The 19,489-nt window shown below is 51.2% G+C and overlaps 2 protein-coding genes across 9 annotated transcripts in view; one reads left to right on the forward strand and one right to left on the reverse strand.

The window, feature by feature from the left end:
- Positions 1 to 15,273, forward strand: part of POLQ (DNA polymerase theta) — a 45,982-nt gene extending 30,709 nt beyond the window's left edge. The window contains exons 19-31 of the mRNA XM_075854711.1: positions 75 to 265; positions 5,399 to 5,639; positions 5,711 to 5,904; positions 6,477 to 6,614; positions 6,719 to 6,893; positions 7,485 to 7,611; positions 9,441 to 9,547; positions 10,326 to 10,510; positions 10,966 to 11,077; positions 11,549 to 11,673; positions 12,105 to 12,252; positions 13,971 to 14,080; positions 14,968 to 15,273. Coding sequence (XP_075710826.1) covers positions 75 to 265; positions 5,399 to 5,639; positions 5,711 to 5,904; positions 6,477 to 6,614; positions 6,719 to 6,893; positions 7,485 to 7,611; positions 9,441 to 9,547; positions 10,326 to 10,510; positions 10,966 to 11,077; positions 11,549 to 11,673; positions 12,105 to 12,252; positions 13,971 to 14,080; positions 14,968 to 15,081 — 1,967 coding nt within the window. The 3' untranslated portion in view covers positions 15,082 to 15,273. The remainder of the gene's footprint in view (positions 1 to 74; positions 266 to 5,398; positions 5,640 to 5,710; positions 5,905 to 6,476; positions 6,615 to 6,718; positions 6,894 to 7,484; positions 7,612 to 9,440; positions 9,548 to 10,325; positions 10,511 to 10,965; positions 11,078 to 11,548; positions 11,674 to 12,104; positions 12,253 to 13,970; positions 14,081 to 14,967) is intronic.
- A 3,084-nt stretch (positions 15,274 to 18,357) lies between these two features.
- STXBP5L (syntaxin binding protein 5L) overlaps positions 18,358 to 19,489 on the reverse strand; it is a 310,211-nt gene continuing 309,079 nt past the window's right edge. For all 8 annotated transcript variants that reach the window (XM_075854716.1, XM_075854714.1, XM_075854718.1 and 5 more), the window contains one exon: positions 18,358 to 19,118. In XM_075854716.1, the coding sequence (XP_075710831.1) occupies positions 19,077 to 19,118 (42 nt within the window). In that variant the 3' untranslated portion in view covers positions 18,358 to 19,076. The remainder of the gene's footprint in view (positions 19,119 to 19,489) is intronic.

Here is a 19,489-nt window from a genome sequence, read left to right on the forward strand (position 1 = left end):
ATTGTTCGCCCTATAATTGCAGTAATAATTACCCGCAGGACGTGCTAATAAACCTCCGGTTCCTCTCGTTGCAGACATAAGTTCCAGCCTGGCCCCTCCTCCGCTGGACCAGAACCTGTCCGTCAAGGAGCGGCTGTGGTATCTGCAGTCCACGCTGCAGCAGATGCGCCCCCCAGAGGTCGTCATGTACAACTTCATTGAGCAGTACAATGCCCTGGTCCTGGGCTGCAGAGCCTCCATCACTGGACACTTCCAGGACCCCAAGGTATCGCATCTGCATTGGTTATGGTGTGAACGTCGTCCACTCCAGCATCGTATTCATACGTGGCCCCAGGGTGTAAATCCTACAATAACCCCAGGGACTGCTGAATAGGACATACCCAGGGACTGCACCATGTCAGAGATGTACAGGGGGCTCAGATCTTAAAGGGTCAATGATGAAAACCCGTGACAGGTGACTTCAGCCAAGTAGATGGAGTGTTGGAGGAGGTCGATGAATAATGGCTATGTACCAAAAAATCGCGTAAATTTTTCCCGCTACGATAGGTGATAGCGGGGTTGGCAGGGATAACATCTATTAGGTCAGGGTCAGCAGTGATGCTTTTTCAAAACCCCAACAACCTGGGAGGAACATACGTCGAAGGTGCCAATGCAACGGATGGCACTGGATGATGTTGGCACTGCAGATTCAGTACCTCTGTCAGAGAGTAGATCAGATCTGTGAGGCGCCCTAGCTCTGGCATAAGCCCTATGCAGCCACTTCTTGGGATACCCTCGTGCCAAGAATTTTTGGTAAAGTCCATAACATTCTCTCTGAAAAGATGGCTCATCAGAACAGTTACGTTACGTTAAGTTGCTCCAATTCTGGGGTATTGAACAATTAAAGTTGGGACCCAGGGCTGGCAATTTAGACCGTAGACTTTTACAGGAAGAAGCACGTTGGATCCACCGTCTTGGCACCATGACCCCTCAGGGGCTCAACGAGGGATTCACATATAGTGCCTTTCTGTCACTTCTCTACGCTGGGTGGATGTCTATATTGTTTGTATTATTTTGATTGGTTGGTTTCTTGTCCATTGAATCCCCTTTATTCATGTTTAGCATCGCCTCTTAGCAGAGCGCCTGTGTTCAGATATATCTTGTTCTACTTACCTTTACTCATTATCTTGATCACATGGATGTTTTAATTTGGCGGCCGTTATTATTTCTTATTTTTTGTTATATATTAACACTTTTTATTATGATTCTTTTTTCTCTTCAGATGGGAGTCTGTGTGTGCGGTTTACTTCTAGTCACATAGATATATACTTACTACCATGCTAAAGTGGGGGTTATTCATGGTCCCCTGCACCAAGTCTAAAGGGACATCGACGGCGATTTGCGTACATCTGTTATGTTTTGCTTTTCTTTGCTCTGTTCTGAGCTCTTTCTCTGCCCTGTTGCACGGGCGCGCCGATCTTGAACTGTCCCGGCAGTTCTGGCTAATTGCCTACTGCCAAACTAGAGCGGGGAGCTTCTATTGTTCCCTGCACTAAGTCCAGGATGACACCTACGGCGCTTGCGCCGATCTGTCATATCCTTGTCTCTTTCGGCATTCTTCGAAGTTCCTTTTTTGTACTACTGCGCATGCGCGCAGTATCTGGACTGATTTGGCCGTTTCGGCTGTGCGCCTGCGCGGCCCGCCATTTATCATTGGTCCTCTGATACGCTGTCTTCTATTGGTTGGTCTGTTCCTTCTGATGGTTGATGTGTTTTGCTCCGCTCCATTGGCGGGTTGTTCTTCTACCCGCCCCCTACTAACGTCATCCTACACTCCCATAAGAGGATCAGTTTTCTCGCCGCGCCACCATTAGCCCCATGTACCCCTGAGGACGCTACCTGTTAGCGAAACATGTCGGGGGGGCTCTAATTGTTTTAATTTCCTGCCTTAGCCGAATATATTGTCTCTACCTAGTCATATGGTGTTTACTGCCTGATAGACTGACCTGCTGTGTCAGTCAGCATTTACTCCTGCTTGTTGTAATACCTTGCTGGATCCTCCAGCTAATTACTCCTACTTCGGCTTCTGGCAGTGATCGTTTTAAACTCATGTATATGGTCTGTCTTTTGCTATACGTAGCCTAATAAAATGTATATACTTTTTTACTACTATTGGGTGGTCAGGAAAAAGGGTTCCGTCTGCCTGCAGGCATTCCTTCCATTGATCATATATATTGTACCTGCTGACTACCCAGGGTCATCATTTGTTTTTTCGTCTCAGATCTTAAAGGGGACTTCACTTCTGTCCTTGTCAGGTCAGATCTGTGTTCATGGACACAAGGTCGCCGAGGCCCAGAGTGTGCACAACCCTGACGGGGACCAGGACGGGGGTGAATATGTTGTGTCCTGTTTCCTGCAGGTGCTCAAGTAAATGCAACTTAGCTGCAATACCAGACTCAGCCACTACTACATGTACGGCGCTCTGCCTGAGTAATAATGAAGGGTATGCACCGCTCACTGGAGTCATCTGATGGGTGAGGATGCCGGGTGTCGCCCCCGCCGCTCTGATATTGATGGACTATCCTAGGAGTCAAGTCTCCACCATGACAGCGCCCCCTGTTGCCCCCCCTGACACTATTTAGCACTGGGTCCCTGCCTCCATATCTCCTGGGAGCAGTCACTTTTGTGAATGGGCCGGATCGTGAGAAGATTGTGGTGATCGGATGATCTGGTCCGAGCACCATGATCGCTGGTATTATGTATCCGGGTGTTCGTGGCCAAACAACCTCCAGCAAAAGTCCTATAATCCAGAATCAGTGGGGTCTGATTGGTGTCGGATTATCAGATGTTCTGAATTAGGAGATGATCATAGGAGAATATCTTAGACCTGCCGCTACGGGTGGAGGATCCACAATTTCTGCTGCTGTAGGTTTCTGGGGCATCATTACTTTTACTGCGGCACTTGGTCCAGTTTTGAGGGAGACGGTTTGCTCTACTCGTCGGCGGTCTCTTGATGTGTATCCGGAGCTGTGATCTCGTCGGCGGTCTCTTGATGTGTATCCGGAGCTGTGATCTCGTCGGCGGTCTCTTGATGAGTATCCGGGGCTGTGACCTCGTCGGCGGTCTCTTGATGTGTATCCGGAGCTGTGATCTCGTCGGCGGTCTCTTGATGTGTATCCGGAGCTGTGATCTCGTCGGCGGTCTCTTGATGAGTATCCGGGGCTGTGACCTCGTCGGCGGTCTCTTGATGTGTATCCGGAGCTGTGATCTCGTCGGCGGTCTCTTGATGTGTATCCGGAGCTGTGACCTCGTCGGCAGTCTCTTGATGTGTGTCCGGGGCTGTGACCTCGTCGGTGGTCTCTTGACGTGTATCCGGAGCTGTGATCTCGTCGGCGGTCTCTTGATGAGTATCCGGAGCTGTGATCTCGTCGGCGGTCTCTTGATGTGTATCCGGAGCTGTGACCTCGTCGGCAGTCTCTTGATGTGTGTCCGGAGCTGTGACCTCGTCGGTGGTCTCTTGATGAGTATTCGGGGCTGTGACCTCGTCGGCGGTCTCTTGATCAGTATCCGGATCTGTGACCTCGTCGGCGGTCTCTTGATGTGTGTCCGGAGCTGTGACCTCGTCGGCAGTCTCTTGATGTGTATCCGGAGCTGTGATCTCGTCGGCGGTCTCTTGATGTGTATCCGGAGCTGTGACCTCGTCGGCAGTCTCTTGATGTGTATCCGGAGCTGTGATCTCGTCGGCGGTCTCTTGATGTGTATCCGGGGCTGTGACCTCGTCGGCGGTCTCTTGACGTGTATCCGGAGCTGTGATCTCGTCGGCGGTCTCTTGATGAGTATTCGGGGCTGTGACCTCGTCGGCGGTCTCTTGACGTGTATCCGGAGCTGTGACCTCGTCGGCAGTCTCTTGATGCGTGTCCGGGGCTGTGACCTCGTCGGTGGTCTCTTGACGTGTATCCGGAGCTGTGATCTCGTCGGCGGTCTCTTGATGAGTATTCGGGGCTGTGACCTCGTCGGCGGTCTCTTGATGTGTATCCGGATCTGTGATCTCGTCGGCGGTCTCTTGATGTGTATCCGGAGCTGTGACCTCGTCGGCAGTCTCTTGATGCGTGTCCGGGGCTGTGACCTCGTCGGTGGTCTCTTGACGTGTATCCGGAGCTGTGATCTCGTCGGCGGTCTCTTGATGAGTATTCGGGGCTGTGACCTCGTCGGCGGTCTCTTGATGTGTATCCGGATCTGTGATCTCGTCGGCGGTCTCTTGATGTGTATCCAGGATTGATGAGGACGAGCGGCGCCAACTCTCTGGATTCATTGCAGGATTAAGCCTGAGCTGCTTATCTGTAAATGGATTATCATCAAAGACCGGAGGTCGTGTCGCTGCATGTAATTAACCGCTCCTGGAAGCCGCGCTGCGTCAGGTGGGGACAATAATAGATCATCATCCGATATTGATCTTCAGGGAGATGATTCATGAGCGGTGACCAGACGAAGATCCGGATCCTCTGTAGTTTCCTTACAGGGTGAAGAATCTCTTTTTAATGACTTAATCTCCCGGTATCCAGAATCTTGTGAGTCAGAATTAAAGCGTCTCATCCGGTCACAGAACATTTCACTGGTTAAATCTACATAAAAAGTCGAGTAACTTGTACTCCAGTCACTTACAGAGCTGCTTTCAAAATCCTATTGGTTTAACTCCACCTTACTGTCACATGACCCAACAGATGAGCGCTAGCTGTGTAGCTGTCCTTTTTAATTCCCACAATGCATTGCTACCTGGTAGCAAACCAGCTAAATTGTGAATGCGGCTTTGGATGTGATTGGAGTATAAAACAGGATGTAACAACAATAGTACAAGATTAACAATCCTTCTATGAAATGTAAATCGCTCCGGCCGGGACTTGGTTAATCAGACCTGGCCGCTTGTAGCCCTGGACACTAATACGATGAGCAGAGCAACGGGCAGACAGCCGCCATATTGTCCCCTGTCAGCCTTGGTGATGGACGGAAGTTTGTCCCTTGGGGAGCTGGATCGGAGAGATTTTAATCCGCTATACTCCAGACTGGTGAGGTGCCGGATTATTGGATGTTCTGAACCAGTGGATTCAATGACGATATCGGCGACTCCTGAAGATCATAATGAAATCTCTGAAACTTGGTGACGCGAGCGCCGGTGCACAACACCATTGTCAGGGACCGATGCTGTCTGTTAATCCAGAATGGCACGTTGAATGCCGGATTATCAGGATTTTGCCCACACTGGGGTGAATTCTTGTATGTGGTGATATGTGATCCGCGCGCTATAGATCAGAGGTGCAGGATCGCGCGACAGAGCGTCACATGACGTGAATGGTGCCGGGCACAAGTTGCTGTGTGATTTCTGGGGTCACTGTGTAAATAACGGCGAGGTCTTGTCTTGTAGGTCGCCTGCTGGTTACTGGATCCAAGCTCCAAGGAGCGGACGCTTCACAACATGGTGGCCAACTACCTCCCACAAGAGCTCCCCCTGCTGGACGGGATAAGTAGTGGTCAGGGAGTGCAGAGCCTGGGCCTCAGTGGCAGCAGTGACCAGTCCGGACGTTACCGGGCAGCCATCGAGTCGGTCCTCGTCTACAGCGTCATGTCCACGTTACAAAGCTTGTTGGAGAAGGAGAATCTGAAAGGTAACGGGTGAGACCCTGAACGCCGTGAGCAGGAGCGGCGCAGCGCTGACATCATGTCTTCTCTCCTGCAGGGGTCTTCAGCCGGGTGGAGATGCCCACACACTACTGCCTGGCTCTCCTGGAGCTGAATGGCATTGGGTTCAGCACAGAAGAGTGTGAGACGCAGAAACACGTCATGCAAGCCAAACTGAATGAGATCGAGGCCCAGGTGTACCAGCTGGCCGGGCACAGCTTCTCCCTCACCAGCCCTGATGATGTCGCCCAGGTACAGTGACTACTGCTCCACATATAGACCGTTTACCTGTCCGTCTCGAGTTACATCATGTCTGAAACTCCAGTCACATCCAGAGCTGCATTCACAACTCTGCTGCCACATCATGTTTTATACTCCAGTCACGTCCAGAGCTGCATTCACAATTCTGCTGCCACATCATGTTTTATACTCCAGTCACGTCCAGAGCTGCATTCACAATTCTGCTTTGAACTAAGAAGCTGCAGATCCTCACCTCGGCCCACTGACCCGTGCTATTTCAGAGTTGGAACAGAATATGCTCTGCAGCAGATTATTGGGTGGGATTTATGTTTTACACCAAGGTCTGTACAGTGTTCTGGCCTAGAGCTCTATCTCCCAGAATGCTCTGGTGCAGTGTAAACTACATTATGAATTCCTGCCTAAAATTTTAGGGTTGTGTTTCTGAATGCAGCTCTGGATGTGTTTGGAGTACACGACTTGATATCCGTCAATATCAGAGGATTATCGCTGCTGCCGTACTGGGCTTCATTTCCTTTGCCTCATGTTTGATATATTTCTAGTTTGCACTTTGTCTCGGCCGTCAGGTTCTGTTCATTGAGCTTAAGCTGCCCCCCAATGGCGACCTGAAAGGTCCTGGAAACAAGAAGACGTTGGGGTACACCAGGAGGCCGGCGCTGAATGGGAACAGAGTCCGGCTCAGCAAGCAGTTCAGTACCACAAAGGTATCATCGCCTGGATTCATGTGTGACCCTCCCCCGGCCATAGTCCCCCATCCCCCCTGAATGTCTCCGCCCGGCAATGATTGGATTTGTCTTTTTCTTCTCAGGATGTTTTGGAGAAGTTGAAGCCGCTGCATCCCCTGCCTGGACTGATCCTGGAATGGAAGCGGATCACGAACGCCATGACCAAGGTGGTGTACCCGCTGCAGCGCGAGAAGATCTTCTGCCAGTGCCTGGACATGGAGCGGATCTACCCCGTGTCCCAGACTCACACCGCCACAGGTACAGCCCCCGCTCCCCTCCCTGACCCTGAATCCAGTGATTGACCTGAAGCGACTCCAATATCCTGAACACCCAGCAACTGCAGAACCTCTTTTTATAACACATGCTTTATGCCCATCACCGAGGCTCTGCAGCAGCTGGGGCATTTATTACCGGCTGCAGAACCCCTCTGAGAAGAATAAGGGGACCCTCATTTAAATCGTTGCGGTATTGACATGAATCTCAACCTTCAATCTCAGTGGGGGATGGGCCTTGTATGTGACATGTAATAATATAATAGTCCGGGTTGCGTTATTCTATATGTTCCCTCATTACATAACGTGGAGCGAGCTACTAATTGGCATTAATCGGTCTGAGCGCCCAACCCCCCCCCCCCCCCCCGGCTGTTGTAGAAGCTGAAGAGCTGGTGGCCTTAAATCCAGGGGGGCTGCGCTGGTGTAGAAGCTGGCAGGGGGAATTGGGGCGGCGGCGCAAAAGACCGTAATGGGTTTGGGTATTAGCTGGGGGTGGGCGGCGGCGCTGGCGTAGAAGCCAGGGGGTCGCGTCGGAGCCGGGGGGCCGCGGTGTTAATTGATGTTCTCTCTCTTCCAGGCAGAGTGAGCTTCACTGAGCCGAATATCCAGAATGTACCCAAAGACTTTGAGATTGAAATGCCGCGTCTGGTTGCAGAGAGCCCCCCGTCGCAGGCAGCCAGCGCCTCCATCTACTCCAAGCAGCGGTAACTGACACCCCTTATCACGTAGAGCCGCGTGACGCTGAGACGTCTTAATGACGGAGGCTTCTCTCATACTCCGGTGCAGCAATCACACCGCTGTCATTCTGTAGTCTGCAAAGTTCTGTAACTTGTTATATAAGAAACAGACGATTGTTACAGGCTGAAAACCCACCCTGACCTGGTCCTGCTCGCACAACTGAAGTTATGTTACAATGTATCTGTACAGGTAAGAGCTATCAGCCTGGGGTCTAGGAGAGAGAAATTGCCTGTACTGCTACATTGTAACTAACTAGCTCATCAGCTGTGTCAGCAGGGCTAGATCGGGATGGGATTTAATCCCCTTAATGTCAACCATAAACATTCCTATTCATTGACCACAAGCAGGGATCCTGAGAATGATGTCCCGGTGCCCTGTGTGAATGTCGGTATGCGGGGGGGGGGGGACTTCCCACCGGTCGGGCTTGGTGTTTTAGTCTCTGTTCGCTTCTGTGTTGGAGACTCTGTTTGCGTGCAGCGTTATTCCTGCTGAAACGACTGACACCGCGCCGGAACCCAGCGACACCGTTATCAGTCAGTGGGGTCCGCTGGGCGCCGGTGGTTTCATCCAATAAACAGAAGCCACAACGCCAATGTGAACTTACTTATGAGGAGGGGGATGAGTTGGAGGAGGATTAGAATGAGAATGTAGAAGATGAGGAGGATGAAGAACAGAAGGATGATCATGAAGAGGAGGGGGAAGGATAAAGATGAAGAGAAGAAGGATTAGAATGAGGATGAAGAGGAGAATGATTAGATGAATGATTAGAAGGAGGGGGAGGGGAAGAGTGGAAGGAGGAGGATGAAGAGGAGGAGCATGAGGATGAAGAGGAGGAGCATGAGGATGAAGAGGAGGAGCATGAGGATGAAGAGGAGGAGCATGAGGATGAAGAGGAGGAGCATGAGGATGAAGAGGAGGAGCATGAGGATGAAGAGGAGGAGCATGAGGATGAAGATCAAGAGAAGGATGAGGATGAAGAGGGGGAAGGATGAGGATGAAGAGGAGGGGGAAGGACGAGGATGAAGAGGCGGGGGGGGGGAGGATGAAGATGAAGGGGGGGGGAGGATGAAGAGGAGGGGGGGGGGAAGGATGAACCGGAGAAGCATAAGGATGAAGGGAAGGATGAGGATGAAGGGAAGGATGGGGGAGAGGGATGAAGAGGAGGAGAAGGATGAAGAGGAGGGGGAAGGACGAGGATGAAGAGGAGGGGATGAGGATGAAGAGGAGGGGGAGGATGAAGAGGAGGGGAAGGATGAGGATGAAGAGGAGGGGGGGGGGAAGGATGAAGAGGAGAAGCATGAGGATGAAGATCAAGAGAAGTATGAGGATGAAGAGGAGGGGGAAGGATGAGGACGAAGAGGAGGGGGGGGGGAAGGATGAAGAGGAGGGGGGGGAAGGATGAAGAGGAGGGGGGGGAAGGATGAAGAGGAGGGGGGGGGAGGATGAAGAGGAGGAGCATGAGGAGGAGCATGAGGATGAAGAAGAGGAGGAGCATGAGGATGAAGATCAGGGGAAGGATTAGAATGAGGATGAAGAGGAGGGAAAGGATGAGGATGAAGAGGAGGAGAAGGATGAAGTGAAGATGAGGAGAAGGATGAAGTGAAGATGAGGGGAAGGATGAGGATGAAGAGGAGGGGAAGGATGAAGTGAAGAGGAGGGGAAGGATGAGGATGATTTTAGGATCGGTCTGCAGCATCTTAGAGACCTGTGGCGCTATGTCTGCTGTGTCCAGGGGGGGGGGGGCTATGGTCTCGGGGGTCACATGCGACCTCACTGGTCATTGCTGTGGTTTCAGGGGTAAGAAGAACCTTCCCAGGACTGTGGTGCCGGTGGAGCAGATCCCGCAGGAGCGGGGGATGTCGTTTTTCGTCAGTATGCGGCACGCCTTCATTCCCTTTGCAGGTAATTCTCATAAGACTCGTAGGTTGAGGTTCTTACTGACGCTGTCAATTTCTGGTTTAAGAGTCGACCCCCGTAAATGTCCAAACTGAGGGATGAACCCGCAAATAACCGATGACGTCATCAAAGGCTCGGGGGAGGGGAGTAGTTCTCATGACATAGAGGGAAACCATAATCTAAACCGCTGTCCCTATACAGATCCTGCCTATTATTACATGCGAGTGGGGGAGGGGGCATCGGGGAGTTGCAGAAGTTTTGTATTTGCACCTATGTCTTACACCTCATATGGGGGCACTATGAAGAGCTGACACTAGTGAAGAAGGGGGTTAAAGTCTTTTGAAGATCTTATATATAATTATTACATGGCGGCCGATTAAAAATATGAATAGTTTACTAATAAATCAGATCTTCATGACCCTGCGCTTCTTCCCTGACAAGACGGCAGCTCAGCCACTCATATTAATGAGTTGGCCACACCCACGTCTGTATCAACCAATAACCTAATGAGTGCGGGGAGGCAGGTCCCTTCCGACGTCTGCCATTGGCTGTTGGGCTTGACCATGTCTGATACTCGTTCCTCCAGAAGATGGGGGGAGGGGCAGAAGTCCCATTTCTGTCTGCTGGGTAGATAGAGATGGCAGCGAGGAGCCAGCGTTGGATTGTCGGAGGAGGTGGGGGAGGGGCTGTGTACCCTGTCAGGGTTTTTTCAAGTTTAGACTGATGTCCTTTATTATAAGTCCGGTGCGCGGTGCTGACGCTCCGTCCTGTGCTCTTCCTACAGGCGGGTTGATCCTGGCAGCAGATTACTCTCAGCTGGAGCTGCGGATCCTCGCTCACTTATCCCGGGATCGCCGCCTCATCCAGGTATTGAACAGCGGCTCAGACGTGTTCAGGAGCATCGCAGCTGAGTGGAAGATGATTGAGCCGGACGCTGTGACGGACAGTATGAGGCAGCAGGCCAAACAGGTGAGCGGGGTCTGCGTGTCACATAGGGGGCGTCATATTCATCTGTCTCCCTGCACCGCGGAGGCGCAACAATGTGCAATATATTTGTCATAGGTCGAGGAAAATGTCAATGAATGTGTCATATATTAATCTACACAGCAGAGAGTTTGTTACAATGTATCAGTGTAGACCATCCTCTGTGAGCTAAACACAGCAGCAGCACAAATCTCCCTCCTGTCCAGACTGAGAGCTCTTACCTGCACTGATACATTGTAGCAAACCCAACTGCTGTGGGAACAGGTTTAGGGCAATCTCTGGATGTAAAGAAGAATGTTCTTATTCACTGATCGCAACCAAAGATCTTGAAAATGGTGAGGAAGTGAAACCCCATTCTGTCTGTGTGAACGTAGAATGGAGTATGTTATGGATGTGTTATTACAGGGATGATGCCGCTGATCTCTCCTCTCGTCCTTTAGATTTGTTATGGAATCATTTACGGAATGGGGGCAAAATCCCTGGGGGAGCAGATGGGAATAGAGGAAGACGATGCCGCCTGTTACATAGAATCCTTCAAGGCCCGGTACACAGGTGAGACAGGAGATAAGCGGCAACTCCAGGCTATTGTGCTACTTACATAGGATGAGGACGGTCAGAGGACGCAGCGATTATTACCAGGGGCCCGGCTCTATTCACATTGATCTCTGAGTGACATTGACCCCTGGAGTGTGCAGTTATATTCTGCCCCCCGTCATTACACAATAATATGGGGGGGATGGGGTCATGAGGGGCAGCGATACGAGCTTTATATATACTCGGCGGGATCCACCAACATTCTAGTGCTGATGATCCCGACCTCTCCTGTCAGGGGACAGATTGGATTTCAACTGTTGTGTTCCCCAAGACAAGCAGCAATAGAGCTGTCTGGCAGCCACTTATCTCTCTTTCCGTAATGAATGAACATGCAAGCCCTATATGAACAATTAGGGGGAGGGGTGCGTTTGCTTCGAATGTCTGAGGCCTTTAGATTCTATTTGGACCAGAACCGTCTTTATTTTGCAGGTATTCAGCGGTTTCTGAAGGCGACTGTGAAGAATTGCGCTGCCAGTGGCTTTGTAGAGACCATCCTGGGCCGGCGCCGTTATCTTCCGGCCATCAAGGACTCGAATCACCACGCTAAGGCTCACGTAAGTGCATCGTGTGTCATTTACAGCTCTTGTGTTTGTAACAATGTATCAGTGCAGGCAATCCTCTGTGAGCTGAACACAGCAGCAGCACAAATCTTGTCCTGGACCCCTGGCTGTTAGATTTTACTTACACTGATACATTGTGACAAACCCTCTGCTGTGTGAGCAGGACTAGGTCAGAACAAGTTTTCAGCTTCTTGAAGATCTTGTAAAAACTGTATAAAAAGTCCATTAAAAGTGTCAGAACTTCTCATGATCCGACGCTGGAGCTTTATAATAGTGGAATGTGACGTCACTGCAGGGTCAGCGGCCGCTTTATCGCTTTTCATGTCACTATAAAAACTTTATTAGAAATAAAAGGGAGAGAAATGTGTAAACCTGCGCCAGCTCCTGACTGCTATGCGGGGTAACATGTTTATCTCGGTCACCAGGCGGAGCGCCAGGCTGTGAACACCACCGTGCAGGGATCAGCCGCCGACATCGTCAAAACTGCAACTGTGAACATCCAGAGACGGCTGGAGGAGGCCTTCCCCTCCGGGCCCAAGTCCCATGGACACCGGCTACTGTCCCGACCTACAGGTGTGTGGATCATCCTCGCCCCATAACCTGCCACGTCAGCCCTGCTGCCCCGACCTACAGGTGTGTGGATCATCCTCGCCCCATAACCTGCCACGTCAGCCCTGCTGCCCCGACCTACAGGTGTGTGGATCATCCTCGCCCCATAACCTGCCACGTCAGCCCTGCTGCCCCGACCTACAGGTGTGTGGATCATCCTCGCCCCATAACCTGCCACGTCAGCCCTGCTGCCCTGACCTACAGGTGTGTGGATCATCCTCGCCCCATAACCTGCCACGTCAGCCCTGCTGCCCCGACCTACAGGTGTGTGGATCATCCTCGCCCCATAACCTGCCACGTCAGCCCTGCTGCCCTGACCTACAGGTGTGTGGATCATCCTCGCCCCATAACCTGCCACGTCAGCCCTGCTGCCCCGACCTACAGGTGTGTGGATCATCCTCGCCCCATAACCTGCCACGTCAGCCCTGCTGCCCCGACCTACAGGTGTGTGGATCATCCTCGCCCCATAACCTGCCACGTCAGCCCTGCTGCCCCGACCTACAGGTGTGTGGATCATCCTCGCCCCATAACCTGCCACGTCAGCCCTGCTGCCCTGACCTACAGGTGTGTGGATCATCCTCGCCCCATAACCTGCCACGTCAGCCCTGCTGCCCCGACCTACAGGTGTGTGGATCATCCTCGCCCCATAACCTGCCACGTCAGCCCTGCTGCCCTGACCTACAGGTGTGTGGATCATCCTCGCCCCATAACCTGCCACGTCAGCCCTGCTGCCCCGACCTACAGGTGTGTGGATCATCCTCGCCCCATAACCTGCCACGTCAGCCCTGCTGCCCCGACCTACAGGTGTGTGGATCATCCTCGCCCCATAACCTGCCACGTCAGCCCTGCTGCCCCGACCTACAGGTGTGTGGATCATCCTCGCCCCATAACCTGCCACGTCAGCCCTGCTGCCCCGACCTACAGGTGTGTGGATCATCCTCGCCCCATAACCTGCCACGTCAGCCCTGCTGCCCCGACCTACAGGTGTGTGGATCATCCTCGCCCCATAACCTGCCACGTCAGCCCTGCTGCCCCCGTTACAGACACGGATGTTCCCAGCGCACGGGTTACTGCGGCCTCTAGAGAAGAGCAGTGAGAATCCAGCACTTCATGGGAATGACCTTGAGTTGTGACCTTGGAGCTGGACAGCTGTTGATGGGGAGCGGTTGGGTCACATGTTCAGGGTCGCTGTGTTTGCTGTCAGCACAGATGCGATAGATGTGACCGGTGAGAGGAACGACGCAGCGGAGGCCGAGCGCCTCCTGACGTCTCCATCACGGTCACCAGGGGGAACTCCGCTCTGGAAAATCACAGAACCAGAGACCAGAACTCCACTGCACCTGTGTAAAGAAAATGTCATGAAAAATTCAAGACCCCCCCCCCCCCCCCCCCCCCAGGATAGATCTCAGCCACATGGATTAAAGCTCTGCTCATCCTAAACCTCCTGATTCATGAATAGAACACCAGACCTGCAGTGAAGACTGACACACGGGCAGAGGAATCACAAGACATGGAGCAGCTTTATCCACCATTCATGATCTATAGAAAACCGGGTGACGACCCCCTAAGCGCTGCAAGTAGTGGTGCTCACAAATCTAACGGAATCGTATGCTGGTGGACGGAAACGAGCACAACTGGGGGGGTTCAGGGTATATTAACCTCTTCCTGTTCTTTACATTTAGGACAATCGGTTAGAAGAGAGAATCCCTCACCTCCGCGGCGCGGAGCCTTCTTCATTCTGCAGCTGCACGACGAGCTGCTGTACGAGGTGGCAGAGGACGATGTCATCCAGGTATTGCTGCACTACATCCCCCCCCATATGTCCATGTTACCGCCATCTTTATCTCTGAAGACAAATATGCTGCCGTTTTGCTTGAGCGGTGATGGGGGGGGGGGGGCCTGGGGTCACTTTGACTCTAATGCAAAATACGCTCAAAACGAGCGCCGCGGCTTTTTTGTGCCTCCCATTGATTTTCAACAGGAGCTCAGAGGCGAAAACCGCTGGAACAGCCCCCCAGGAAAAAAGGTCTCGGCCTCTCATTGCAATCAATTGGGGGCATTTTAGGTCTTTTTTTTTTTTTTGTCACTGATTGTGACACGGTTTCCATTTCAAAATCAGCGCAGAAAAACTCTGTGTGAACTGACCCTAAGGGAAAAGAATGTGTACAGTAAATATCTTTACATCCGGCATCAATGGTACCTGATCCATGTTGGATTATCACATATTCTGGATTATTAGACGGTCATAGGAGGAGTTTCCAGATTCTGTGGCGGATTATCAGACTTTCTGGATTATCATCTAGGCAGAGAGATATCATATATTCCACTGGTCGGGTTAATAATGAGCGTTCCCACATCCGGCGCTTCTGGATTATCAAATGCTGGAATGAAGGAAGTTGTATTTGAGAATCTCTTGGTTTTCCGCATCCAGCTCTGGTTAAAGGAAGATTCTGGACAAAACTGATACTGTTATGTGAAGTGCAGGAGGGGGAGGAGCATGACAAGGATTGTCTCTGGTTCTGTGACTCTCCGGCTCATGCTCCGCCCCTTCTGGCTCTGCACTGGGCATGACACAAAGTATCAGTTTTTTGCCTGGACCGTTCCTTAAGTCACTCCCAGTTTGCCTGATTAGATGCAGATTCTCGTCGACCTCTTTAAGACGCTTTGTTCTTCCTGCAGGTGGCGCAGATTATGAAAAGGGAGATGGAAAATGCAGTGCCGTTATCGGTGACTCTGAAGGTGAAAGTGAAGTTTGGCCCCAGTTGGGGCGACCTGCAAGACTTTGACTTGTAGATGAGACGCACGGAGCCGACTCCTGGAAATTACTTGAAGATGTAATGGGATTTATGATATGAATTTTTTTAAACATTTTTGCACATGTGGGAGGAGTCAGACTCCGGTAATGAAATAAGAGGCGGAGCTGATCCTGTCATTCATCTTTTTATCACGTTTGTCCTGTATGTAATAATAATATAATAATAATAATGTGGTGATGTCATGAATCCGTCCGCTCCAGCGCCCGCAGTCCATGAATCTAATGATCTAAACTCACCGGCCGCATCTCCGCTCAGACGTATTGTGTTTTACATCCCATAGAGAAGAATAGGACGTTATAATCCAGCTGTGCGTCCATATAGGAGAGGAGTGTGCTCATCTAGTGGAGCTCACACCAAAAGGTACAGGGTCCTCCCAGCAGCACAGAGTATCTTGGGAGAGGAGTGTGCTCATCTGGGGAAGCTCACACCAAGAGGTACAGGGTCCTCCCAGCAGCACAGAGTATCTTAGGAGAGGAGTGTGCTCATCTAGTGGAGCTCACACCAAGAGGTACAGGGTCCTCCCAGCAGCACAGAGTATCTTAGGAGAGGAGTGTGCTCATCTGGGGAAGCTCACACCAAGAGGTACAGGGTCCTCCCAGCAGCACAGAGTATCTTAGGGGAGGAGTGTGCTCATCTAGTGGAGCTCACACCAAGAGGTACAGGGTCCTCCCAGCAGCACAGAGTATCTTAGGAGAGGAGTGTGCTCATCTGGGGAAGCTCACACCAAGAGGTACAGGGTCCTCCCAGCAGCACAGAGTATCTTAGGAGAGGAGTGTGCTCATCTGGGGAAGCTCACACCAAGAGGTACAGGGTCCTCCCAGCAGCACAGAGTATCTTAGGGGAGGAGTGTGCTCATCTAGTGGAGCTCACACCAAGAGGTACAGGGTCCTCCCAGCAGCACAGAGTATCTTAGGAGAGGAGTGTGCTCATCTAGTGGAGCTCACACCAAGAGGTACAGGGTCCTCCCAGCAGCACAGAGTATCTTAGGGGAGGAGTGTGCTCATCTAGTGGAGCTCACACCAAGAGGTACAGGGTCCTCCCAGCAGCACAGAGTATCTTAGGAGAGGAGTGTGCTCATCTAGTGGAGCTCACACCAAGAGGTACAGGGTCCTCCCAGCAGCACAGAGTATCTTAGGAGAGGAGTGTGCTCATCTAGTGGAGCTCACACCAAGAGGTACAGGGTCCTCCCAGCAGCACAGAGTATCTTAGGGGAGGAGTGTGCTCATCTAGTGGAGCTCACACCAAGAGGTACAGGGTCCTCCCAGCAGCACAGAGTATCTTAGGAGAGGAGTGTGCTCATCTAGTGGAGGTCACACCAAGAGGTACAGGGTCCTCCCAGCAGCACAGAGTATCTTAGGAGAGGAGTGTGCTCATCTAGTGGAGCTCACACCAAGAGGTACAGGGTCCTCCCAGCAGCACAGAGTATCTTAGGGGAGGAGTGTGCTCTCGTTAATATAGGACTCAAACATTATGAACATTTACTACATGAAACTATTATTTGCTCCAAATCACGGGAAACTGCTGATAAGTTCTAAAAGATTCTCCCCCAACTCCTCAGGATCGATGTTTTGTTTCTCAGTGTGGAGGACGATGTGAAGGGGTTAATGACACATGGGGGGGGGGGGGGTGATTGTCCTCCAGTCCTTGCTGCTATCATTCTTTTGTCTCGTGGACATTGCGCTGCCTGTGCTGTCACCTAATGTAATGACAACGCCGAGACTGATATAAAGTCTGCAGGAGGGGAGATGCTCTGCGGTCTTGGCGGTTTCTGTCATGATCACCCGGCTGTGTCATTGCTATACGTCTTCTGGTGGACGGACAGTTAGAGGAAACGGATGCTGAGGGTGATAATACGGAGATAATGAGACTCCTGTATGGAAGTGACCGGCGGGATCGGTGCAGGTCCTGGTATATTTCACAGTGCCTCCTGCGGTCAGATGGATTCTCTCTACATCAGTCTTAATGATGGCAGTAGCTGTTCTGTGACGTGAACTGTACAGTCACGTGGCGGGGGCGTTATTGAGGCACGAGGCGCTATGTACCTCACTGATGCCATTAAATGGGCTGTAAACCGAGGACTGATACATTTCAATAACTCTGATACCAGTGACCGGTGGAGATGATTGGAAGGTTCTCGCCCGGTTTGCAGAAGCTTGTATGTGGATATGTGCGCTGAGCGAGTTTTCTTTGCTTTAGGCCTTATTCACACAGACTATTTCTCATGCGTCTTCCCTCCGTTTTAACAACATGCTGACCCATACCAGTCAATGGGGCTGTTCACACATCTGTTTTTCAGCAAAACGCGTGTCCACTCAAAGAAACTAACAGCGCACCCTATTGTGGTTTGATTTTGAGAACCAGACTCGCTCATTGAAGTCTATGCGGGAAAAAACGGACAGCACACGGACGACATTATTCCATGGATCTGTGGCTAAAGAAATGCAAAAAAAACGTACAAAACAAGACCTACTTACATTTTTTATGGATGAGAAATACGGACGACATAGGGACGAAAAAAGCGGACACGCGGAGTGGACAGACATTCATACTGAAAAACGGTTGTCTTTTTGCGGACGCAAATCGGGCAGATAAGGCCGCTGCAGTCGTAATAGAAACGCTAAGTCCATGCCTGACTGTGGGTCTAATGACCGGAACTGACAACGTTATGGGGATCTATGATGCGGTTAGTTAGGGTTATGAGACCCGCAGTGAGGACATAATACGGGGGCTACAATTTGGCTCGAGAGACCCTCACTGGGGTCAAAACGTTGCTTTTTATGGTGATAAAGACACCTCTTTTTTGATACCTGGATAACGTGTGCTGCGGATTCTCTACCTTTGGAGTTGTCTGTCTGCGACTCCACTGCCTGTTTCAATCTTTTCCGGTTTCAATGCTCCCGGTGACTGCTCTCTGGGACTGTGTTGAGCTGCTGATCTTTCTTTTGCTACAATTTGGCTGCATAAGAGTCATCTGAATGAGGCCTAAGAGACTAAAGGATTTGGTTACATGCAGTTGTTTGGATGGATATAAATTTAGCTTGAGCTCATTGCTGGGATTTCCTGCTGCAAGAGGGGAGAAAGAGCTGCCTGATCCGTGGTCTGGACACAGAGGTTACATACAAATAACCTGGTAAGTTTTGCATGAGGCTGAGAGGAGCTGCTACACACATGACCTTCTGTTACATTGCGCGTTGTCGCCTCTTTATCTGCGTGGGATACAAAGTGTTAAATAACGCACACGGCAGGCACTGTATATAGGGATGTCAAATTACACTTTAATTTCAAACACATAACATTTTGCTTTCCAGTTGTAGAACTACTCTATTGAAAGAACTGGGGCGAGTGACACCTACCTCCTGTACGCGCGTTGGCCCCTGGGGGCCCCCCTTTCATTTACATAAGTGGTTGGGTACATAAGATAATTTCTCTCTTTATACATCTGTACAGTTTCGAGCACTTGCTGATCTGCGCTCGTGTCCTCGTCCGGGGAACGTGGCGATTCTAAGTGCAGCGAAGACAAAGCTTTAAAATAAACAGCGAGAACGAGGCGCACACATGGAAAGACCCCCGTCCGCTCCCACCTCGGTCACGTTCTCCCTGCGGCTCTAAGATATAAACCCTTGAGGATCCTCGGCATGCGTCTTCTCTTCATGCATATTGGGATTGGACGTGTCCTGCGCTGTCTCGTCACCAGAAGGGCCGGGAATTACAGCCGAGAATTTTACAGGACACAATTTTTTTTTGTTTTCAGAAAACACTTTCGAAAAACCGAGTTGTCATGCCCTCTAGAGAAGTCCTGGTAGAGTTCCCACGTCCGCGACGCAGCAGTTGGGGTTGTACTAAGGTAGCGGTGCAGTCCCGTGTCCGTTCAGTGGTCCCCCCACCACCTGAGTGCTGCACACTGTGTTGCTGGAGTTTAGCCATCGATTGAAGGGTCAATGCGCTGTCCCTGATCGGCTGACGGCGCCGGCCCTAAAACTGGTACCACTTCTTATCCCTGCATTTCAGCATCAGCTGCGAAGAGACAGAGCGGGGTCAAAGTATCCGGAGAAAAACGACATCAAATAAACCAAACAATCGCAGCTGCTATCACTTGGTGACAGGGCACATGATGTAGCAGAGCTGTACAGCTACTTCTCGCAGATGTGAATTCTAAGCTTTATATTGTGTGATCTCGATGGTTCATTGCAGCAGAATCACCGCCGTCTGGAACCGGCCTTAAAGGAGTCGTCCAGGATTAGGAAACATGGCTGCTTTCTTGTCTGGTATTGCAGCTCAGCTCAGGGAATGTGGCTGGTCTGCAATACTACGCACAACCTGTGGACAGAGTGGCGCTGTTTTTAGAAGACGGCGGCCATGTTTTTCTAATCCTGGACAACCCCTCA

This window comes from Rhinoderma darwinii, chromosome 2 (assembly GCF_050947455.1).
Source record: "Rhinoderma darwinii isolate aRhiDar2 chromosome 2, aRhiDar2.hap1, whole genome shotgun sequence".
Classification (NCBI taxonomy): domain Eukaryota; kingdom Metazoa; phylum Chordata; class Amphibia; order Anura; family Rhinodermatidae; genus Rhinoderma; species Rhinoderma darwinii.